Here is a 23,338-nt window from a genome sequence, read left to right as displayed (position 1 = left end):
CGGCCATGGATGTGTGTGATGTCCTTAGGTTAGTTAGGTTTAAGTAGCTCTAAGTAAGCTCTAATCTTGATTAGTAGCTCTAATCAACAGCAGCAGAAAATGGTATAACAGGTGTAGGATTCGTTATGAACAGGAAGGTAGGGCAGAGGGTGTGTTAGTGTGAACAGTTCAGTGACCGGGTTGTTCTAATCAGAATCGACCGCAGACCAACACCGACAACGATAGTTCACGTATAAATGCCGACGTCGCAAGTAGAAGATGAATTGATAGAGAAAGTGTATGAGGATATTGAAAGGGTAATGCAGTATGTAAAGGGGGACAAAAATCTAATAGTCATGGGCGACTGGAATGCAGTTGTAGGGGAAGGAGTAGAAGAAAAGGTTACAGGAGAATATGGGCTTGGGACAAGGAATGAAAGAGGAGAAAGACTAATTGAGTTCTGTAACAAGTTTCAGCTAGTAATAGCGAATACCCTGTTCAAGAATCACAAGAGGAGGAGGTACACTTGGAAAAGGCCGGGAGATACGGGAACATTTCAATTAGATTACATCATGGTCAGACAGAGATTCCGAAATCGGATACTGGATTGTAAGGCGTACCCAGGAGCAGATATAGACTCAGATCACAATATAGTAGTGATGAAGAGTAGGCTGAAGTTCAAGAAATTAGTCAGGAAGAATCAATACGCAAAGAAGTGGGATACGGAAGTACTAAGGAATGACGAGATACGTTTGAAGTTCTCTATCGCTATAGATACAGCAATAAGGAATAGCGCAGTAGGCAGTACAGTTGAAGAGGAATGGACATCTCTAAAAAGGGCCATCACAGAAGTTGGGAAGGAAAACGTAGGTACAAAGAAGGTAGCTGCGAAGAAACCATGGGTAACAGAAGAAATACTTCAGTTGATTGATGAAAGGAGGAAGTACAAACATGTTCTGGGAAAATCAGGAATACAGAAAAACAAGTCGCTGAGGAATGAAATAAATAGGAAGTGCAGGGAAGCTAAGACGAAATGGCTGCAGGAAAAATGTGAAGACATCGGAAAAGATATGATTGTCGGAAAGAAAGACTCAGCATACAGGAAAGTCAAAACAACCTTTGGTGACATTAAAAGCAACGGTGGTAACATTAAGAGTGCAATGGGAATTCCACTGTTAAATGCAGAGGAGAGAGCAGATAGGTGGAAAGAATACATTGAAAGCCTCTATGAGGGTGAAGATTTGTCTGATGTGATAGAAGAAGAAACAGGAATCGATTTAGAAGAGACAGGGGATCCAGTATTAGAATCGGAATTTAAAAGAGCTTTGGAGGACTTACGGTCAAATAAGGCAGAAGGGATAGATAACATTCCATCAGAATTTCTAAAATCATTGGGGGAAGTGGCAACAAAAGGACTATTCACGTTGGTGTGTAGAATATATGAGTCTGGCGATATACCATCTGACTTTCGGAAAAGCATCATCCACACAATTCCGAAGACGGCAAGAGCTGACAAGTGCCAGAATTATCGCACAATCAGCTTAACCGCTCATGCATCGAAGCTGCTTACAAAAATAATATACAGAAGAATGGAAAAGAAAATTGAGAATGCGCTAGGTGACGATCAGTTTGGCTTTAGGAAAAGTAAAGGGACGAGAGAGGCAATTCTGACGTTACGGCTAATAATGGAAGCAAGGCTAAAGAAAAATCAAGACTCTTTCATAGGATTTGTCGACCTGGAAAAAGCGTTCGACAATATAAAATGGTGCAAGCTGTTCGAGATTCTGAAAAAAGTAGGTGTAAGATATAGGGAGAGACGGGTCATATACAATATGTACAACAACCAAGAGGGAATAATAAGAGTGGACGATCAAGAATGAAGTGCTCGTATTAAGAAGGGTGTAAGACAAGGCTGTAGCCTTTCGCCCCTACTCTTCAATCTGTACATCGAGGAAGCAGTAATGGAAATAAAATAAAGGTGCAGGAGTGGAATTAAAATACACGGTGAAAGGATATCAATGATACGATTCGCTGATGACATTGCTATCCTGAGTGAAAGTGAAGAAGAATTAAATGATCTGCTGAACGGATTGAACAGTCTAATGAGTACACAGTATGGTTTGAGAGTAAATCGGAGAAAGACGAAGGTAATGAGAAGTAGTAGAATTGAGAACAGCGAGAAACTTAACATCAGGATTGATGGTCACGAAGTCAATGAAGTTAAGGAATTCTGCTACCTAGGCAGTAAAATAACCAATGACGGACGGAGCAAGGAGGACATCAAAAGCAGACTCGATATGGCAAAGAAGGCATTTCTGGCCAAGAGAAGTCTACTAATATCAAATACCGGCCTTAATTTGAGGAAGAAATTTTTGAGGATGTACGTCTGGAGTACTGCATTGTATGGTAGTGAAACATGGACTGTGGGAAAACCGGAACAGAAGAGAATAGAAGCATTTGAGATGCGGTGCTATAGACGAATGTTGAAAATTAGGAGGACTGATAAGGTAAGGAATGAGGAGGTTCTATGCAGAATCGGAGAGGAAAGGAATATGTGGAAAACACTGATAAGGAGAAGGGACAGGATGATAGGACATCTGCCCTAAGACATGAGGGAATGACTTCCAGGGTACTAGAAGGAGCTGTAGAGGGCAAAAACTGTAGAGGAAGACAGAGATTTGAATACGTGAAGCAAATAATTGAGGACGTAGGTTGCAAGTGCTACTCTGAGATGAAGAGGTTAGCACAGGAAAGGAATTCGTGGCGGGCCGCATCAAACCAGTCAGTAGACTGATGACAAAAAAAAAGCTCTAAGAACTAGGGGACTGATGACCTCAGATGTTAAGTCCCATAGTGCTCAGAGCCATTTGAACCATTTTTTTATTTGTACGGATCAGCACTCTCGCACTGAGAACTATATATGAGCTTGCGATATATCTGACCAGCTCTTTGGCTGCATTCCGGACGTGATAGGAGAGAACACGTCGTTCTTAACGGGGCAATGTCATCGGATGTAAAAATAACTTCTGGCGACCAGCGAGGGAGTGTTACGGTGTCCTTATAGTTCAAGATAGCAATCAATGGTCTAGTGGATAACGTCGGACGCTCTGTGAGGCTTTTTGCGAACAGTGTTGTTGCTTATAGAGACGTTGAGACAGAAGAAACTGCAGTGAAATGGAGGATGACATTCAGAGGATCGACAATGCTGCAGGTATAAATAGCTGATACTCAAGATAAATAAATGAAATTTACTATAGCTGAATAAGCGGAAAGACCAGTTATTTTTCGATTAAAGGATTAATAATCAAAGGCCAGAAACTGTTACAATAGTTAAACACCAATAGTATGCGTCTGAAACGGACTGAAAGTGCTACGGACACGTAAGACTAGATGTAGTTGAAGCATGTATTAGGGACTGACTCATTGGAATAAAGGGAGGTAATTCACCAATCGTAGAGACAGCTTACCAAAACCTCGTTCAACCGGTCTTTGAGTACTGCTCGTCAGTCTTTGACTCACACCACGTAGGACTGATGGAGAAAAATGAAACGATCCAAAGAAGAGTATCACGTTTCGTCACATGTTTAATAAGTGCAGTAGTGCAAAGGAGACGCTTATCCAGCGGCAGATATTAAACGAGAGGCGCTGTGCATCAAGGTGGTGTTTACTGCTAAAATTTAGAGAATGTACATTCCAAGAGCTTTGGTAGACTTGAGATCAAATAAAGCAGAAGGGATGGGTAACATTCCAGCAGAATTTCTAAAATCACTGGGGGAAGGTGGCAACAAAACGATTATTCACGTTGGTGTATAGAATGTATGAGACACCATCTGACTTCCGGAGAAACGTCATTCACGGAACAGCGGACAAGTGCGAGAATTATCTCACCAACAGTTTAACAGCTGACGCATCCAATTTTCTGACAAGAATAATATACGAGAGGACGGAAAAGAAAATTGAGGCTTTGCTAAATGACGATCAGCTTGGCTTTAGAAAAGGTAAAGGCACCAGACGGGAAGTTCTGACGTGTTTGATAATGGAAGCAAGACTAAAGTAGAATGAAGTTAAGGAATTCTGCTACTTAGGCAGCAAAATAATCCATGACGGGCGGAATAAGGACATAAAAAACAGGCTAGCACTGGTAAAAAGGGCGGTCCTGGCCAAGAGGAGTCTACTAGTACCAAGCTTAGGCCTTAATTTGAGGAAGACTATTCTGAGAATGTACGTTTGGAGCAAAGCATTGTATATGATAGTGAAATGGGGACAGTGGGAAAACCTGAACTGATGAGAATCGAAGCATTTGAGATGTGATGGTGTAGATGAATGTTTTAAATTAGATGGACTGGTAAGGTATGGAATGAGGAGGTTCTCTAAAGAATCGACAAGGAAAGGAATATTTGGAAAACATTGACAAGAAGGGACAGAATGGTACGACATCTGTTACGACATCAGGGAATGGTTCAAATGGCTCTGAGCACTATGCGGCTTAACATCTGAGGTCATCAGTCCCCTAGAACTTAGAACTACTTAAACCTAACTAACCTAAGGGCATCACACACACCCATGCCCGAGGTAGGATTCGAACCTGCGACCGTAGCAGTCGCGCGGTTCCGGGCTGAAGCGCCTAGAACCGCTCGGTCACCGCGGCCGGCCATCAGGGAATAACTTCCATGTACTAGAGAGAGATTTAGAGGATAAAAGCTGTAGAGGAAGACAGAGACTGGAATACACCCAGTAAATAATCCAGGACATAGGTTGCAAGTGCTTCTCCGAGATGAAGAGATTGGCACAGGAGAGGAATTCGTGGCGGGCCGCATCAGACAACTCAGAAGACAGACGACTCAGAAAAAGAAAAACCTTTACAATGAGAGTCAAGCAACATATTACTTCCAAACACATCCAATAACGTTTATAGACAGTTTTTCTTCCGAGTTCGCGAATGATGCAGCGAAAGGGGGCGGGGTGTACCAGAAGCGAAAATCTCATTTGAGAATCTTTGGGAGGGGACTTCCAGTCCGGTATTCGCTTGAAGACTAAGAAACCCTCCAAGAAAGCCGTAGTCTGACTGGGGGATTGGGACTATTTTAATTGATTTCTGGGACAGTCAACGGGTTTCATTTGCTAGACAAAATTTAAGTTACGTGCGTGTATGTGTATATACGTGTGTTTGTGTGTGGTGAGTGTGTGTGTGTCTGTGTGTGTGTGTGTGTGCAATCTTCTATTTGTCATTTTTTTATTTTTGCTCTTTCCATGCTGACTGGAATACAGCATTTGACAATGTTGACTGGAATACTCTCCTTCAAATTCTGAAGGTGGCAGTGGTAAAATACATGGAGCGAAAAGCTATTTACAATTTGTACAGAAACCAGATGGCAGTTATAATAGTCGAGAGGCATGAAAGGGAAGCAGTGGTTGGAGAGGGAGTGAGACAGGGTTGTAGCCTCTCCCCGATGTTATTCAATCTGTATATTGAGCAAGCAGTAAAGGAAACAAAAGAAAAATTCGGAGTAGATATTAAAATCCATGGAGACGAAATAAAATCTTTGAGGTTTGCCGATGACATTGTAATTCTGTCAGAGACAGCAAAGGACTTGGAAGAGCGGTTGAACGGAATGGACAGTGTCTTGAAAGGAGGATATAAGATGAACATCAACAAAGGCAAAACGAGGATAATGGAATGTAGTCGAATTAAGTCTGGTGATGATGAGGGAATTAGATTAGGAAATGAGACACATAAAGTACTAAAGGAGTTTTTCTATTTGGGGAGCAAAATAACTGATGATGGTCGAAGTAGAGAGGATATAAAATGTAGACTGGCAATGGCGAGGAAAGCGTTTATGAAGAAGAGAAATTTGTTAACATCGAGTACAGATTTAAGTTAAGGAAGTCGTTTCTGAAAGTATTTGTATGGAGTGTAGCCATGTATGGAAGTAAAACATGGACGATAAATAGTTTGGACAAGAAGAGAATAGAAGCTTTCGAAATGTGGTGCTGCAGAAGAATGCTGAAGATTACATGGGTAGATCGCATAACTAATGATGAAGTATTCAATAGAATTGGGGAGAACAGGAGTTTGTGGCACAACTTGACTAGAAGAAGGGATCGGTTTGTAGAACATGTTTTGAGGCATCAAGGGATCACCAATTTAGTGTTGGAGGGCAGCGTGGAGGGTAAAAATCGTAGAGGGAGACCAAGAGATGAATACACTAAGCAGATTCAGAAAGATGTAGTTTGCAGTAGGTACCTGAAGTCGAAGAAGCTTGCACAGGATAGAGTAGTATGGAGAGCTGCATCAAACCAGTCACCGGACTGAAGACCACAACAACAACAACATTCGCTGCTCCAAGAGACAGAGCGAACTGTTTTACCTGTTATTCATAAAGGTTCATTTAATAAATTTGTTTCAGTACCAACAATCTACAGTAAGAGACATTCTGGCTTTATACTGCAATTCTTCAGAAAAGTGTTGTCATCATTAAAGAATAGGTAAAATTATTAAGATTTCAGTAATTTAGTCGGTGAAGCGTAACAGAGCCATGGACGAACGAGGCTGTACCTCCGTCCGCATACTTACACCTGCGCGGTGGTTTCTGATAGGCCAAGGCCTCTGGTTCCGCAAACCACTGCAAAGTGCGACCGTTCTCGGTGCCTTCCACCAGCCTGTCGATCTTGTCCTCGCCGTAGTCACCGCACGCCAGTTCGATCACTGCAACACACACAACAGCAACCCTACAGTCACACCTGCACGGGTGATTCAGCCATTCACGTTACTATAAGACTTATTATGAGTCATCGTTTAGCTACTGTATTGATCGTTCTTGGTTTTACTTGCGAAAATTAAGAAAAACTATGTAAAGGTGTGCAACAGAATAAACTGAATGCAACGTAAATGCGTCATAGGACTCATGTGACATTTAGTGTTCCTCAGGGTCAACTACGAAGAGCACATTTATTTTTTCTGTATATAAGAAAAATATTTTCATCACGTTCTCACTATAATTACTATATTTTTGTACACGATCTTTAATTGTATCCGGTCAGACCAGCATTTCTAAATGTATTTAATAACAGTCTGTTTACAGCAGATCAAACAAATTAAGTCTTAAGCCAAACCTACCCAAACTGCACTAAAGCATAGATACTCAAACATTTCTATCATGTTTATGCTCCGTCCTTCCACACATGTTTTTATATCAGGGATACTCAAAATGTTATTACCTAAGAGTGCATTCTAAAATATCATAGAGCCAGCGAGCACCATTTATTTTTTGAAGCTAAATTTGTAGTTGGACACAAGCAATAATATACATTATATGTAAAATATTTAATACTTAACCATAATTTTAGTATCAAAACATTCTTATGTAGAGTAAGTAATTGTTTCATACTACATACTGTAGCTAAGATGGTACAAAAATCCATTATAAGAAACTCAAATCTTAAAAGTCAGTGATGTTTTTGACACTGCATTTCACTGGTCATTGCTTCGTAATTAGGGGATTGTGAAGTATCGCCAGCCAGCATCAATATGTTCAGCAGCATGTTTGATACGTCTGACACGTGAATCAGAAAAAGACGTTATGTTACACGCTGCTCTTTTCAAGAATGAAAATTTGTTTCTGTTTACAATATTCCAGAAGCGTTTCTTCTTCACTCTAAGTACGGCTGACTGCAACAGAAAAGTCTTGTTTCTATACCTCAGTATTGACGCTTCTCAAGAAATCCTCCCTTGAGTATGGGAACGCAACCTTTATAACAGGCTGAGAGTTAGATATTGGCATATTCCATACCATCACTTTTTTACGTTACCAAATTTAAGATTAAAAATTTTATGGTGGCACGTTGTTGATGTTATTCTTGTAGTCTTCAGTCCGAAGACTGGTTTGACGCAGCTCTCCATGTTAGTCTATCCTGATGGAAGCGTCTTCATCTCTGCATAGCTACTACTACCTACATCTATTTGAACATGCTCTCTGTATTCAAGCCCTGGCCTCTCTCTATAATTTTTATCTCCAAACTTTCTTCCATTTCCAAAATGGCGATTCCTTTATGATTCAAAATGACCCTATCAACCGATCCTTTCTCTTAATTAAGTTAATCCGCAAATATCTTTTTTCCTCGGGTCGATTCAGTATCTCTTCGTTAGTTATCTGATCTACCCATAAAATTTTCAACATTCTTCTGTAAAACCACATTTCGAAAGATTCTTTCTTAACTACTTATCGTCCACGTTTAACTTTCGTACATGCCTACAATATATACCAATACCGTCAGAGAAGACTACCTAGCATTTAAATTTATATTTGATGTTAACGAATATTTCTTTTTAAGGAAACGTTTATCTTGCTATTGCCCGGCCCCATTTTATACTAAGTGATGTAAGTCATGGCATACCTGCTAATATGCTGTTGGACCTCCTTTTGTTCGAGGTTGTGCAGCAGGATGGACTCAACAAGTCGTTGGAAGTCTCTTGCAGAAATATTCAGCTATGCTAATTTCATTGCCGTCCCTAATTGCGAAAGTGTTGCCGGTGCAGGATCTTTTGCTCGAAATGACTTTTCGATTACATCCCATAAATGATCGTTGGGATTCATGTCTGGCGACCTGGGTAGCCAAATCATTCGCTCGAATCGTTCAGAATATTCTTCAATTCAGTCGCGAAAAAGTGTGGTCCGGTGACATGGTGCGTTGTCATTCATAAAAATTCCATCGTTGTTTGGGAGCGTGAAGTCCATGAAGGGTTACGAATGGTCTTCAGCTTGTCGAATGTGACCATTTCCAATCAATGACAGGTTCGGTTTGACCAGAGGATCCAGTCCATTCCATGTAAACACAGCCCACATCTTTGTGGAGCAACCTGTAGCTCGCACGGTGCCTTGTAGACAACTTGGAGCCATGATTCCGTGGGATTTGCCCCACACTCGAATCCTACCATCAGCTCTTACCAACTGACCAGGTCACGGTCTTACAGCCATCTAGGGTCCAACCGATACGGTCACGAGCCCAGGAGAGGCACTACAGGCGATGTCGTGCTGTTAGCAAAGGAACGCGCGTCGGTCGTCTGCTGCCATAGCCGATGAACGCAAAATTTCGCCGCACTGTCCTGATGAATACGTTCGTCGTACGTCCCACATTGATTTCTGCAGTTATTTCATGCACTGCTGTTTGTCTAGTGGCACTGACAGCTCCACCCAAACACCACTCCTCTCTGTCACTAAGTGAAGCCCGTCGGTCACTGGATTGTCCGTGGCGAGAGATAATGCCTGAAGTCTGGTTCTCTCGGCACACTCTTGACACTGTGGGTCTGCTAGTATTGAATTCTGTAACGAGTTCCTAAATCGAATATCCTATGCGTCTAGCTCCAACTACCATGCCGCTCTCAAAATCTTATTCCCGTCGTGAGGCCATAATCACATTGGAAACATTTCCACATGAATCATGTGAGCAGAAATGATAGGCCCGCCAATCCCATGAGTTTTGCCACTGTCTGCTTCGGCCATCATCAATTATTTTGCTGCGTAAACAGCAATACTTATCTACTACTTTTATTTTTTCATTTCCTAATCAAATGCTCTCAGCATCGTCTGATTTAATTCGACTGAATTCTCTTCCCCTCGTTTTAGTTTCATTGATATTCATCTTACAACCTCTTTCCAAGACACTGTCCATTCCGTTCGCCTGCTCTTGCAAATCTTTCGCTGTTTCTGACAGATGGAAAATGTCATCTCGGCAAACAATAAAGTTTTTATTACTTATCCCTAAACTTTAATTCCGTTTCTAGCTTTCTCCTTAGTTTCCTTCACATGTTGGTCTACAAACTTCAGGGATAGACTACAACCCTTTTACAAAGGCCTGCACTACCATTAATTAATTCTCAAAAAGGAAAATATTTGTTATAAATTTAAGAAGCTTTCACGCCACACCCATCTATACGTAATAAATCTGATTTATGAAATACTATTTTTCAAAATAAGCTGTACACCACGTGCTGTCGAAGTATTTTCAACATATCTAATTAAAGTATATAAAGGTTAATTGTTATTCTGATTATTTGTTCCCCGAATTTTTTTGTTTTATGTTTTACAATGTTATTTTACGTTCTACATTCGGGTTTCTTTTTTGGTTTTTAGGTTACATTTTCAAATATATGTATTTTGTTATATGTTATATTGTTTAACTAAATCATTGTTATGATACAAAATCACTACAATAATGATAATCTATAAAGAAATGCTTAACACATAACTTTTCTACACTGTGCACATAAAATGAACAAAATTTCATCATATAATACGCACAACGGACAACACAATATAAAACAAAATTCAGCAGGATTTGAAATTATGGCGGGTGACCGTCTGAATATCCTGCACACTATCAGGCATATGTCAGTACGATGGGAAACCTTGGCGAAGAGAATTACGTACTGGTGCCTGCTGTTTGATTATGTTGTTTCACATGTGGAGATCAACATCATAATCATTCAGTAGAACTAGATCTGAAAATCTTCTCACAGAGTTCTTCCAACATCAAATAACGTATACGTCCGACGACTGTACCTATCCTGTTGAGCGTTTTGGGATCAACAGACGAACAAGTTTCATGTTCTCAGGTACAATGCTCGAAACGGTTGTTTCACATTTACCACACCAAGAATCTAAAAGTAATAGATTTTTCTACCGCACTGGGCAAAGAAATCTTCTGTTAACCATCTTTTGACGTTGTCAGACGTTACTGTACCAGACTGAGGCCGTATCAAGAACAGATGGGGATTCAAAAAGAGATTCTCCAATTCTCGTTCCAAATTCTCCATTAGTTTCTGAAGGTGGGTGGTCAATCCGAGAAAACCGTTTTGAGTGTCATACCTGAGGTCAAGTGACTTGCTCACCTCGTGAAATCACATTGCTCGACGACACAGGTTCAGCATTTGGACGTATACGATTTTCCAAGTGGTAAGCACTTTGTGAGAAGATTTCAGATTTAGTTCTGAATCATTATAATATAGATCTGCACTTGAGAAACAATATAACCAAGGTGCAGTCAGTAGTACACAATAAATTATCTACGCCAAGATTTTCATTGTACTGAAATTTGCCTGGTAAATCAGTATATTTAGAGGATCACCCACCATTTATAAAATACTGCTGAATTTTGTTTTATGGTCTGTTGTCCCTCGTGTGCAGTGTGCGAAGTAATTTCCTTCATATTGTGTGCAAGGTGTAAAAAACGTTATGTATAAGCATATCTTTATACAGATCATCATTACTGTAATGATTTTATACCGTAATAATGGGTTACTTATTATTATCAACTACACTACTGGCACCAAAATTGCTACACCACGAAGATGACGTGCTACAGACGCGAAATTTAACCGACAGGAAGAAGATGCTGTGAAATGCAAATGATTAGCATTTCAGACCATTCACACAAGGTTGGCGCCGATGGCGACACATACAACGTGCTGACATGAGGAAAGTTGACAACCGATTTCTCATATACAAGCAGCAGGTGACCGATGTTTCCTAGTGAAACGTGGTTGTATTGCCTCCTGTAAGGAGGAGAAATGCGTACTATAACGTTTCCGACTTTGATAAAGGTCGGATTGTAGCCCATCACGTTTGCGGTTTATAGTATCGCGACATTGCTGCCCACGTTGGTCGAGATCCAATGACTCTTAGCAGAATATGGACTCGGTGGGTCCAGGAGGGTAATACGGAACGCCGTGCTGGATGCCAACGGCTTCGTATCGCTAGCAGTCGAGATGACAGGCATCTTATCCGCATGGCTGTAACGGATCGTGCAGCCACGTCTCGATCCCTGAGTCAACAGATGGGGACGTTTGCAAGACAACAACCATCTGCACGAACAGTTCGACGACGTTTGCAGCAGCATGGACTACCAGCTCGGAGACCATGGTTGCGGTTACCCTTGACGCTGCATCACAGACAGGAGCGCCTACGATGGTGTACTCAACGACGAACCTGGGTGCACGAATGCCCAACAGGCATTTTTTTGTGTGAATCCAGGTTCTGTTTACAGCATCATGATGCTTGCATCCATGTTTGGCGACATCGCTGTGCACGCACATTGTAAGCGTGTATTCGTCATCGCCATACTGGCGAATCACCCGGCGAGATGGTGTGGGGTGCCATTGGTTACTCGTTACGGTCACCTCTTGTTCGCATTGACGGCACTCTGAACAGTGGACGTTACATTTCAGACGTGTTACGACCCGTGGCTCTACCGTTCATTCGATCCTTGCGAAACACTCCATGTCAGCAGGATAATGCACGACTGCATGTTGCAGGTCCTGTACGGGCATCTCTGGGCATAGAAAATGTTGGACTGCTGCCCTGGCCAGCACATTCTCCAGATCTCTCACCAACTGAAACGTCTGGTCAATGGTGGCCGAGCAACTGGCTCGTCACAATACGCCAGTCACTACTCTTGATGAACTGTGGTATCGTGTTGAAGCTGCATGGGCAGCTGTACCTGTACACGCCGACCAAGCTCTGTTTGACTCAATGGCCAGGCGTATCAAGGCCGTTATTACGGCCAGAGGTGGTTGTTCTGGGTACTGATGTCTCAGGATGTATGCACCCAAATTGCGTGAAAATGTAATCACATGTCAGTTCTAGTATAATATATTTGTCCAATGAATACCCGTTTATCATCTGCATTTCTTCTTGGTGTAGCAATTTTAATGGCCAGTAGTGTAATAAAATACAGGTATGTGAATCTGTGAACTAAAAAATAGAAACAAACTAATGTAAAACGTAAAATAACACTTTTAAAACATGAAACAACAAAAATTAAAATAAATAATTAAAATAATAATGAACGTTTAGCTATTTTAATTAGGTATGTTGAAAATACTCGAAAGCACGTTGTTTACAGCTTATTTTCCAAGAATGGTATTTCACATGATGGATGTGGCGTGAAAGCTTCAAAAAATGGTTCAAATGGCCTAAGAACTATGGGATTTAGCATCTGAGGTCATGAGCCCCCTAGAACTTAGAACTACTGAAACCTAACTACCCTAAGGACATCACACACATCCGTGCCCGAGGGGGGATTCGAATCTGCGACCGTAGCAGCTACACGGTTCCGGAATGAAGCGCCTAGAACCACTCGGCCACAGAGCCCGGCTTGAAAGCTTCTTTAATTTGTGTTGTAACAAAGGTTTTTATTTTACTAGCTTAATTAAACGTGGGGCTATATTGTAAAATTTCAAATTATTGCAAAAGTCTATTTTACAGTTTTCAAGAGCGTTATTTATTTTATTTTAAACTTCTATGTGAAACACATTTTTTATGTATGATGGTTTCGAAGATATTCCTTCTAAACCTAATATTCCAATTTATCTTTTGAGTTGTGTTTTACCTCTGAAACGTGAAATTGGCCAAAAACGAAAAATATGCGTGTTGCATTATTTTGACCCCTCTACCTGAGGGCCAAACTGTGTCACGATCGTTTACCTACACCTGGGACCCTTCTCTTTTCAGTGGGATCCGTCGGCCGGCGTTCCGCTCGTCGTTGCCAGATCCTGAGGTCAGTCCAGCAGAACTGCCACCAGGTCGAGGAGACCGTCGGTCTCCTTATCACTGACGTCACGAGACGCCGGAAAAATAGCACGCGTTACGAAAGTTCGAACACGGACGTGCGTCACACCAAGCAAATAGCGACCTCGAATTTTCTCCCAGATTCCTAATTAATCTGTTTGTCTCGCTATTAATACGCGTTTCATCCGCATAGGTTATCTGAACGGCCAACCGTATACGGAAGTTTTGGGTCATTCGCGGCACATACGTACATGTGGTCGCAGCGTCACTCTTTCGGAACACTGCTTCATTTTCAAGGTACGATGCATGAGGTGCTCGTTTTCGCTCGATGACTCAGCCTTCCACCGCCTCCTCAGCGAGGGGACTCCAGAAAGTAAGTTATACATTACTACGGCAGGCCAAGTAACTTTTATTGAATACTGCATCACGCTTCATAGCTAAACAGATAAATTTCTATATACATTTTTTTAATTTTATTTTTTTGAGTATTGAATATTCTGATTGGTTTGGTGTGGACCGCCGCGGATGTCTTCCCTGCCCTAACCTCAGAGTAGCGACTTCCACCCTGCGTCCTCAATTATTGTTGGGTATTTTTAAATCTCTTCCATCCACTATAGTTTTTATGCTTTACAGCTCCAGCGCGTACCATGGAGATTATTCTCGACGTCTTACTTAACACATGTCCTATCATCCTGTCCCTTCTTCTTGTCAGTATTTTCCATATTTTCCTTACTTCTCCGATTCTGCGGAGAACCTCCTTATTCCTTACCTTATCAGTACACCTAATTTTCAACTTTCTTCTGTAGCAACCCATCTCAAATGCTTGGATTCTCCTCTGTTCCGGATTTCCTACAATCCATGTTTCACTACAATAAAATGCTGTGCTCCACTGGTACAATCTCAGAAACTTTTCCGTGAAGTTAGGGCCTATGTGTTTTGGCCAGGAATATCTTGTTCGCATATGCTACTTTTATGCTCTCTTTGCCTCGACTGTCATGTGTTTCTTTCCTTTCAAGGTAATGGAATTCTATCACTTAACTACTTCGTGGTCAGAAATTTTAATCCAGAGTGAGATTTTCACTCTACAACGGAGTGTGCGCTGATATGAAACTTCCTGGCAGATTAAAATTGTGTGCCCGACCGAGACTCGAACTCGGGACCTTTGCCTTTCGCCGGCAAGTGCTCTACCAACTGAGCTAGCTAAGCACGACTCACGCCCCCTCCTCACAGAGCATTAGCCCCCGAAAGGCAAAGGTCCTGAGTTCGAGTCTCGGTCCGGCACACAGTTTTAATCAGCCAGGAAGTTTCATATCAGCAATTTTGAAGTTAATTTTACTCTCAATTTCATTTCTGCTACTTTTCATTACTTTCGTATTTCTTCGATTTACCCTCAGTCCATTTCTGGACCCATTAGACTGTTCATTTCAATCAGGAGATTCTGTAATTCTTCTTCACTTTCACTGAGAATAGCAATGTCATCACCGAATCTGATACATCAGATCCTCACCTTGAATTTTAATCCCACTCTTGAACCATTCTGTTGTTTCCGTCATTACTTATTCGGTGTATAGATTGAGCAGTAGGGGCGGAACACTGCATACCTGTCTTACATTTTTTTAATCCGAGCTGTTCGTTCCTGGTCTCCCACTCTTATTATCCCCTATAGGTTCTTGCACATATTATATATTATCCGTGTTTCGCTATAGCTTACCCTTACTTGTCTCACCAATTCACATTGTCGAACGCTTTTTCCAGGTTGACAAATTTATTTTTCTTCAGTGTTGCTTCCATTATCAATCGCAGAGTCCGACCTGCCTCTGATTTTTTACCTTTTGTAAAGTAAAACCTGATCGTCTTCTAACAGAGCTTCAATTTTCTTTTCCATTCCTCTGTAGATTTATTCTTGCCAGCATGACATGTTTAGGCGATTGTGTGTTAATTCTAGCGCTTACCTACCATTACCATCTGCAGGATAATGTGGAGGATATTTTTCCGAAAGTCTGATGCTATGTCTCCCTGTCTCATAGATTCTATACACCACCTTAAACAGTTGTTTATTTGCCACTTTTCTCAATAAATTTCGAAATTCCGAAGGAATATATGTTCCTTCTGTCTTCTTTGGTCGCAAGTCTTCCAAAGCTCTATTAAACTCTGACCTCCAATATTGCATCTCCTATATTATCCATCTCGAATTCCATTTCTTCTTCAGGAAATTTCTATCCGTAGTAGAGGACTTCAGTGTACTCTTCCCACTTTCCCTCTATCTACTATGCGTTTAACAGTGGAATTACGGGTGCGGTCTTAGTGTTCTCATCCTCGATTTTAATTTCACCGAAAGTTGTTTTGATTCTACACGCTGAATCAGCTGCTTCGACGAACATTTCTTTCTCGATGTCTTCACGCTTTCCGGTAGCTACAGTATTTCTCCATGGCTTCCTTGGACTTCCTATTTATTTCACATTCAGTGACTGTTTATCTGTATTCCAGTCTTTCTCTTAATATTTTTGTACCTCTTTCTTTCATTGATCAAGGTTTCTTCGCAGTTGCTTTCCTTGAACCTATCTTTCTCTGTCAAACTTCTGTGACTGCCCTTTTCTGAGGCGTCCGTTGATCTTCAACTGAGCTGCCTATCGTGGTATTCTATATCACAGTGTGTATAGCCTCAGGTAACTTTATATGAATCTTATCATTCCTCATTACTCCAGTATTCCACTTGTTTCTACAATGGTTTTTCCGGAGAGTTCTCTTGAAATTCAGTTTATTCTTGATCATTACTAAATCGTGGCTGGAGTTTGTATTCGCCCTGCTTACACCTTACAACCAGTATCTGATACCCGGGGAACAAACTCATCGATGAACCGAAAAGTAATGACCACTGCCAACCACGACGTAGACTCTCTCCTGGTGGCGTTGCGAACAATGATGTGGTATCGAAAGTTCGCAAGCGGCTCAGTGATGTTCGGGGAATCGTTCCAGCGTCGATACGGGCTGCAAATAGGAAAATCGACTGACATGAGCGACTTCGATGAAGGCCAGATTGTTGTGACATGGCGCTTAGGAACGAGCATCTCTGTAAAGGCGAAGCTAATCGACTGTTCTCCTGCTGCTTTCGTAAGTATATGTGGAAAGTGGTAGAAAGGCGATGACACACGTGAAGGCGACAAAGTGTAGGACGTTCGCGCCTCATCACAGAACGTCAAGGTCAGATGCTTACCCACCCTGTAAAGCAGAACAGGCAGCCATCATAGCAGATGTGACGACAATGAGCAATGGGCCTCCGCCTCAGACGGCGCCTGCGTGTTCCGATGTAGTCCGACCGACACCGTCAGTTGCTATTGCAACAGGTTAGGTCCTCGGATCAGTGGAAGCATGCTGCCTAGTCGAATGAATATTTGTCACAATAGGTCGATGGATTGCTCGAATACGCTGTCATCCAGGATAATGGCTGCTTGAAACATGCACCGCAGTAGGCCGATGGTAAACATTTGACAGTCTGTACGGACCTGAACACGTCTTGTTTTCACTGGACCACATGTCTTGTATTCACTGGACCACATCAGGCATACCGGCAAGGTTATCCTATGTTATGCTTCTAAAACGTGACGGAAGCATATACTTGTCTCAACTTTCTTTCTTGCACATAACGAGGCCTATTTATTTTTGCCGATGTTTTGTCATCCATATCTGTAACAGGCATATCAACCTTTATCGGACTTCTGAAGAAGCCTTGAAGTAGACGAAATGCGCATCATTTATGAATAAAGAAGCAGTCCATTTCCTTCTCAGTCCTCCTCATCTCCTGTAAGACCATCTCCTCTTCCCTCTATCTCCTTCTCATCCCTCTAAATCGTCTCCACTCACTTTGCCCATCTCCTCCTCCTACCTCTCTCTGTCCCTCTTCCCTTTCTCTGTCCATCTCCTTCTCTCCCCTCTATCTTCTCCTCACCTCTTTTTCTGTCCAATTCCTCCTCCTCTCTTTCTGTCCGTCTCCCACATCCCTCTCTGTCCATCTAGTCCTCCAGCTGTCTAGCTCATCCTCATTCCTTTTTCCGTCCATCTTCTCTCGCACATCTGACCGTCTCCCCTCTCTCTCTTCCTACCCCTCCAAATTCACCTCATTCCCTCTAATCCATCTACTCCTCCCTCCTCACTACCTGCTCCCTCCTACTCTCTCTCTGGCCATCTTCTCCACCCCCACCCCCACCTGTGCTGATCCTTCTCTTTCCATTCTATGTCCATCCCCTCTTTCACCCTTTTCTCGACGTTACAACCCTCATTTCAATAGGAGTTTGCAGGTTCTTGCCCACATATTATATATTTCCAAGCACTATATAATATGTGTGGCAAGTTTCACTGAAATAGATGCAGTAGAGGCATGAGGAACATGCACTGATCAGCCAGAACATTATGACCGCCTACGTAATAACCGGTATGTCAACCTTTGGTACGGATAACAGCGGTGACGCGTCGTGGCTTGGAAGCCATAAGGCCCTGATAGGTCACTGGAGGGAGTTGGCACCATATCTGCACACACCGGTCACCTAATTCCCATAATTACAAGGGAGATGGGCGATGAGCGCTGATGCCACATTCAATCACATTCTAGATGTGTTAGATCGGGTTCAAATATGGTGAGTTGGGGGGACCAGCACATGAAATCGAAATCGTCACTGTGTTTCTCGAACTACTCCAACACACTCCTGTCCTCGTGACACGGCGCATTATCTTGTTGAAAAAACGCCATTGCTGTCGGGCAACATGACCATCATGAAGGGGTGTATATCGACTGCAACCGGTGTACGATACTTCTTCGCAATCATTGTGCCTTGTACGAGCTTCAATGGACAAATGTATACATGAATATTTCTCAGAGCGTAATGGAGTCGCCGCCAGCTTGCCTCCACCCCACAGTACAGGTGTCAAGGAGATGTTCCCCTGGAAGACGACGGGTTCGTGCCTCCCATTGGCATGAGGAAGAAGATATTCGGATTCATCAGATCATGCAACGTTCAGCGCCGAGGAGCACGTGCACATTTCAGTCTTAACAATGCCACATGCATGGGTCATCGGCTGCGGAGGCCTATCGCTGTACTCTTCAAATGGTTTAAATGGCTCTGAGCACTATGGGACTTAAATCTGACTCCCCTAGAACTTAGAACTACTTAAACCCAACTAACCTAAGGACCTCACACACATCCATGGCCGAGGCAGGATTCGAACTTGCGACCGGAACGGTCGCGTGTTTCCAGACTGAAGCGCCTAAAACCGCTCGGTCACAACGGCCGGCCGTTGTACTCTGCCCAGCATTAAAGTGTGATGTTACTTCCGCCACAGTTCGTCGCCTGTCCTGCTTTGCCAGTCTGATCAGCCTACGACATCCGAAATCTGTAATGAGGGGTGGCCACCCAACCCTACGACGTCTGGACATGGTTTCTCCTAGGTTCCACCACGTGTTGATGACATTTGCCAGAGCACAACTCGAACAACTGACATGTACTGCAGTTTCCGTAATACTTGCGCCGAACCTCCGGGCCATCACAGTCTACCCTCGGTCAGATAGATCGCGCGCCTTCCCCATTCTACACACTCACTGACACATCATGTACCGTGTGTGTGTGTGTGTGTGTGTGTGTGTGTGTGTGTGTGTGTGTGTGACTGTGTCGCCACCATCGCTTGGACGCGTTTATATCGACAGTATGTCGGTGGTCACTTTTTCTGGCTGGTCAGTGTAGATACATGGATATATCCACTTTTATGATATGTATACCTTATGGAACTGAGGCATGATGACAAATGTGTTTCTAAATGTTTTGAGTGCCAAGTTTCTTCTACCCATTGCGTTGTATTACAACAACGTTAATTCACGTTAATATTCCTTGCTACAGTAAGTAACGTATTTGAAGATGACCGTCTCCGTAATACACATTCACGAACCGATGTTACTTCCTTGTCTGAAATTATACCGTAGCAACTGATCATTATGAGTAGGCCACACCTGTGAGTTGTCAGTACTGGAACGCAAACAATAATACATTCTCTCCTGTCGTATTGTCTAACGACGCAGTGGCTATGCTATTTACTCCTCTGCTCCTGAGGTAAGCGGTCAACCTTAATGAGCTCACTACCGAATTCACGAACATCAACTAAAATAAAGTAAATCTTGAAATATTACTTCCTCTACAAGTATTTTTGTTTGTTACTGAGCAAAAAAAACTGCACTCTTAAGAAACTCTTATGTTAGTTGCTGGATACAGAGGTATTACAAAATAAGGCAAAGAACAGCGGGTCGTGTGAATACTTCATTCGGGCAGCAGTTTGACAGCCACTGCTCTAGGCAATAAGCAGTCTCTCTCGATGTCTTTGCCAGTATCTCTTCCGTCACCGTCGCTTGTACTGTAGCATCTTATGGAGCTGGTGAAGTGAACGCTTTATTCCTTGACGTAACCCCGCAAAAAGGTCGAGAGGACTTATGTACACTGAACGTGGTAGCCATGATGCAGGACCATCTCTACTGATCCATCTGTCCAGAAAGGTTCCACCGAAGAACTGGCTAACAAATAACCCTGAGTATAGCAGTCGACCATTTTGTTGAAACAACAGAGGAAAGAAATCAGATGTCAGACCACATGTAGAAGCGTATCCACAAAAACTTAGCAATTTGGAAAACGACGCGTAGACATATGGAAGTGACTAACCAGAAAACAGTATTCATGAATTGAGGTACCATTTACAGCAAATCACATAGCTGTAGCTGGCATATTTCTTTACAAATACATTTTGGAATTAGAGAAACACTTCATGCTCAGCCGGTATTTTTTGCTATAGTTTCTCGTATGCGATCTTCTTTACAGATATTTTTCGATGAAACCTTCCATCAGACCTAAGTCTTCCTTTCGCGTTTCGTAATACTGACTTCGAGCGGACGTTTCAAACACTTATACGATGTGGTGCGCTCAAGCTGATCGTCAGTAATCTTGTAATCGCCCGTCCGATTGGCCGTGCGGTCTAATGCATGGTTTTCCGGGCGAGAAGGACCGCCTTGTCCCCGGCACGGTTTCGCCCGGCGGATTTGTGTCAAGGTCCGGTGAACCGACCAGTCTGTGGATGGTTTTTAGGTGGTTTCCATCTGCCTCGGCGAATGCGGGCTGGTTCCTCTCATTCCGCCTCAGTTACACTATGTCGGCGATTGCTGCGCAAACAAGTTTCCACGTACGCGTACACCACCATTACTCTACCATGCAATCATAGGGGTTACACTCGTCTGGTGTGAGACGTTCCCTGGGGGGTTCACCAGGGACCGAACCGCTCAGTAACCCTGGGTTCGGTGTGGGGCGGCGGAGGGGTGAAGTGGACCGCGGTAGTCGTCGTAGGGTTGTGGACCACTGCGGCTGCGGCGGGGACGGAGCCTCTCCGTCGTTTCTAGGTCCCCAGTTAACATACAATACAATGCAATACAATCTTGTAATCAGATACAACTGGTTCTCCAAGAAGATGTAGGGTATCTCCTGATTTGACAGTCGGAAATGGAAGTGCAGGACAATGTTACTTTAGGAATGCAGAGGAGACTCACCGTAGTCGGCGGGGTTGTGGTACATGGGGCAGGGCAGCTGCACGGCCGACAGGTATGGCACCAGGTTGTCTGCGGAACCCTGGTAGAGGCACTCGCCGCGCGCCAGCACGTACACGTGGTCGAACAGTTGGAAGAGCGACGCGCTCGGCTGGTGGATCGTGCACACGATCGTCCGCCCCTGCCGCGCCAGCAGCTTCAGGAGGTACACCACCTGCCAACAGGGGCGCCACTCTCTAGACATAGCTGACGGCGCCTGCCAACAGCTGCACATGCGATAACTATAGGTGGTGGATAAAAATGTGGAAACAGCAAAAACACATGACCATGCCTTACACGGTTCAGGGAACCCGTTGGCAATCAAAACAGCTGCGAGTCATCTCTGAATGGGTAAATAATGGCCTTGTACAGTTTTCAGGGGAATCTTTCATGATACTTCCTGCCAAACAGCAGCGTGTGCAGGTAATGTTGATGGAGGTGGATAGCGATCGCGCACCCTTTTCTGCGAAGTAGACCACAAAGGCTCAATAATAGGTATACCTTTGTTTCGCTTTGCTTTGTCTGTTATAGGTTTGACGCGGGCGCAGTGTAGGAAAGATTTAGGTTACTTCAGGTCAATGTGTATTGCATACTGTTGTTCAAAAGAAGTTATTGAAAATTTAGAAACTCGCCGAAAAGCGGCTTGTAACATTTGTTTCGTAATATTAAGAAATATCTACAAACACAAACATGGATTTTTAGTCTTAAAACAGGAAGTATACCTCGAGACGTACTCTGACAGGGAGAAGCATCGCGTAAACGACGAAGAAGAGAATGAGATAAATAAGAAAAAACTGTAACATATTTTGAGATTCTTTTTATCAAGAAACTAGCTAGGTACCCGGTGTTGCTAGGGTATGTACTTAGTTCAATCTTCTATAAGTGCACCTCCTCCTTTCTTCTTTCTCCACCAATCTCCTCCTTTCCCCCCCTCTCTCTCCACCCCCTACAGCTTGTCTCTCTCTCTGTCTCCTCCTATCCCCCTTACTGTCCATCTCTTCCTCGCCCTCTCTCTGTCCGACTTCTTCTCCCCCACTGTCCGTCTGATCCTTCCCATTCTCCTTTTCTCCCTGTCTAATTTTCTCGTTGTCTGTCCCCTCTGTTTGTCCATCTCCTCCAGCACCCTCTCTCCATCCATCTCCTCATCCCCCTCTCTCTGTCCATTTCCTCTTCTCTCGTCTCTCTTATTGGCCCCTCCTCTTTCGTTTCTCTGTCCAATTCCTCCTCCCTGCCCTCTGCCTTTCTCTTTCTCCCTCTGTATCTGTTCGACTCCTCTTCTTTCCTTTCTTGTACATCTCCCTCTTCTCCTCTCTGTGTCCATTCCGTCCCCTCTCTGTCCATCTCCTCTGTGTCCTTCTTCCCCTGGCTGTCTGTCCATCTCCTGCTCCCCCCTTTCCTTATGGTATCACGCTCAATCCAACAGGAGGCTGATGGCTTTTACCCCCACAGTATTTCTGTCCAGAGTGTAACTAATATGTGTACCAAATAATCATCTTGTGGTGTTGCAACTCTTCTTGTTATGTCTGTGCTTGCTACGAAATGGGAGCCGGCCGGGGTGGCCAAGCGGTTCTAGGTGCTACAGTCTGGAACCGCGCGACTACTACGGTGGCAGGTTCGAATCCTGCCTCGGGTATGGATGTGTGTGGTGTCCCTAGGTTAGATAGGTTTAAGTAGTTCTACGTTCTAGGGGACTGATGACCATAGAAGTTAAGTCCCATAGTGCTCAGAACAATTTGAACAAAATGGAAAGACGAGCTTCGCCTTATGCAAGACACCTTTTTTCTGTTTTGTTTCACCCAGACGTGTTTCAGCACATTATGTGCTATCTTCAGTGGGTTCTTTTTTATTTTTTTAACTGCAAAATTGATGTTACTAATTAACATTTAGAGAAACTTTTGATACGTAATATTTACAATTGTGAATGAATAATGGTTGTAAAATATTATACATCATTTGTTCATAGTTCACAGTTGAGATATTTGCAGGCCACCTGACAGCACACAATCACCATCTAACAAACACTGAAACGGACTTACACATCCTTAAAACCACTAACAGCTTATACCATAAATTAACTATAGAAGAAAACTATCACATCCAAAAATCAATAGCCCAAGGAAAGAAAGTACTCAATGAATACACATCAATGTGCAATAAAACCCTCTTCGCCACGATAGAAGAACTATAA

General features: G+C 43.0%; 1 protein-coding gene across 1 annotated transcript in view; it reads right to left on the bottom strand.

Moving 5' to 3' along the window:
- The window catches only part of LOC126416338 (ATP-binding cassette subfamily G member 4), a 220,934-nt gene that overhangs the window by 25,757 nt on the left and 171,839 nt on the right, over positions 1 to 23,338 (bottom strand). Inside the window, exons 5-6 of the mRNA XM_050084009.1 lie at positions 21,115 to 21,325; positions 6,554 to 6,685 (exon numbers count right to left, since the gene is read on the bottom strand). Coding sequence (XP_049939966.1) covers positions 6,554 to 6,685; positions 21,115 to 21,325 — 343 coding nt within the window. The remainder of the gene's footprint in view (positions 1 to 6,553; positions 6,686 to 21,114; positions 21,326 to 23,338) is intronic.

The sequence above is a fragment of the Schistocerca serialis genome, chromosome 8 (assembly GCF_023864345.2).
Source record: "Schistocerca serialis cubense isolate TAMUIC-IGC-003099 chromosome 8, iqSchSeri2.2, whole genome shotgun sequence".
NCBI lineage: Eukaryota > Metazoa > Arthropoda > Insecta > Orthoptera > Acrididae > Schistocerca > Schistocerca serialis.
This window is presented reverse-complemented; position numbering and strand designations above follow the sequence as displayed.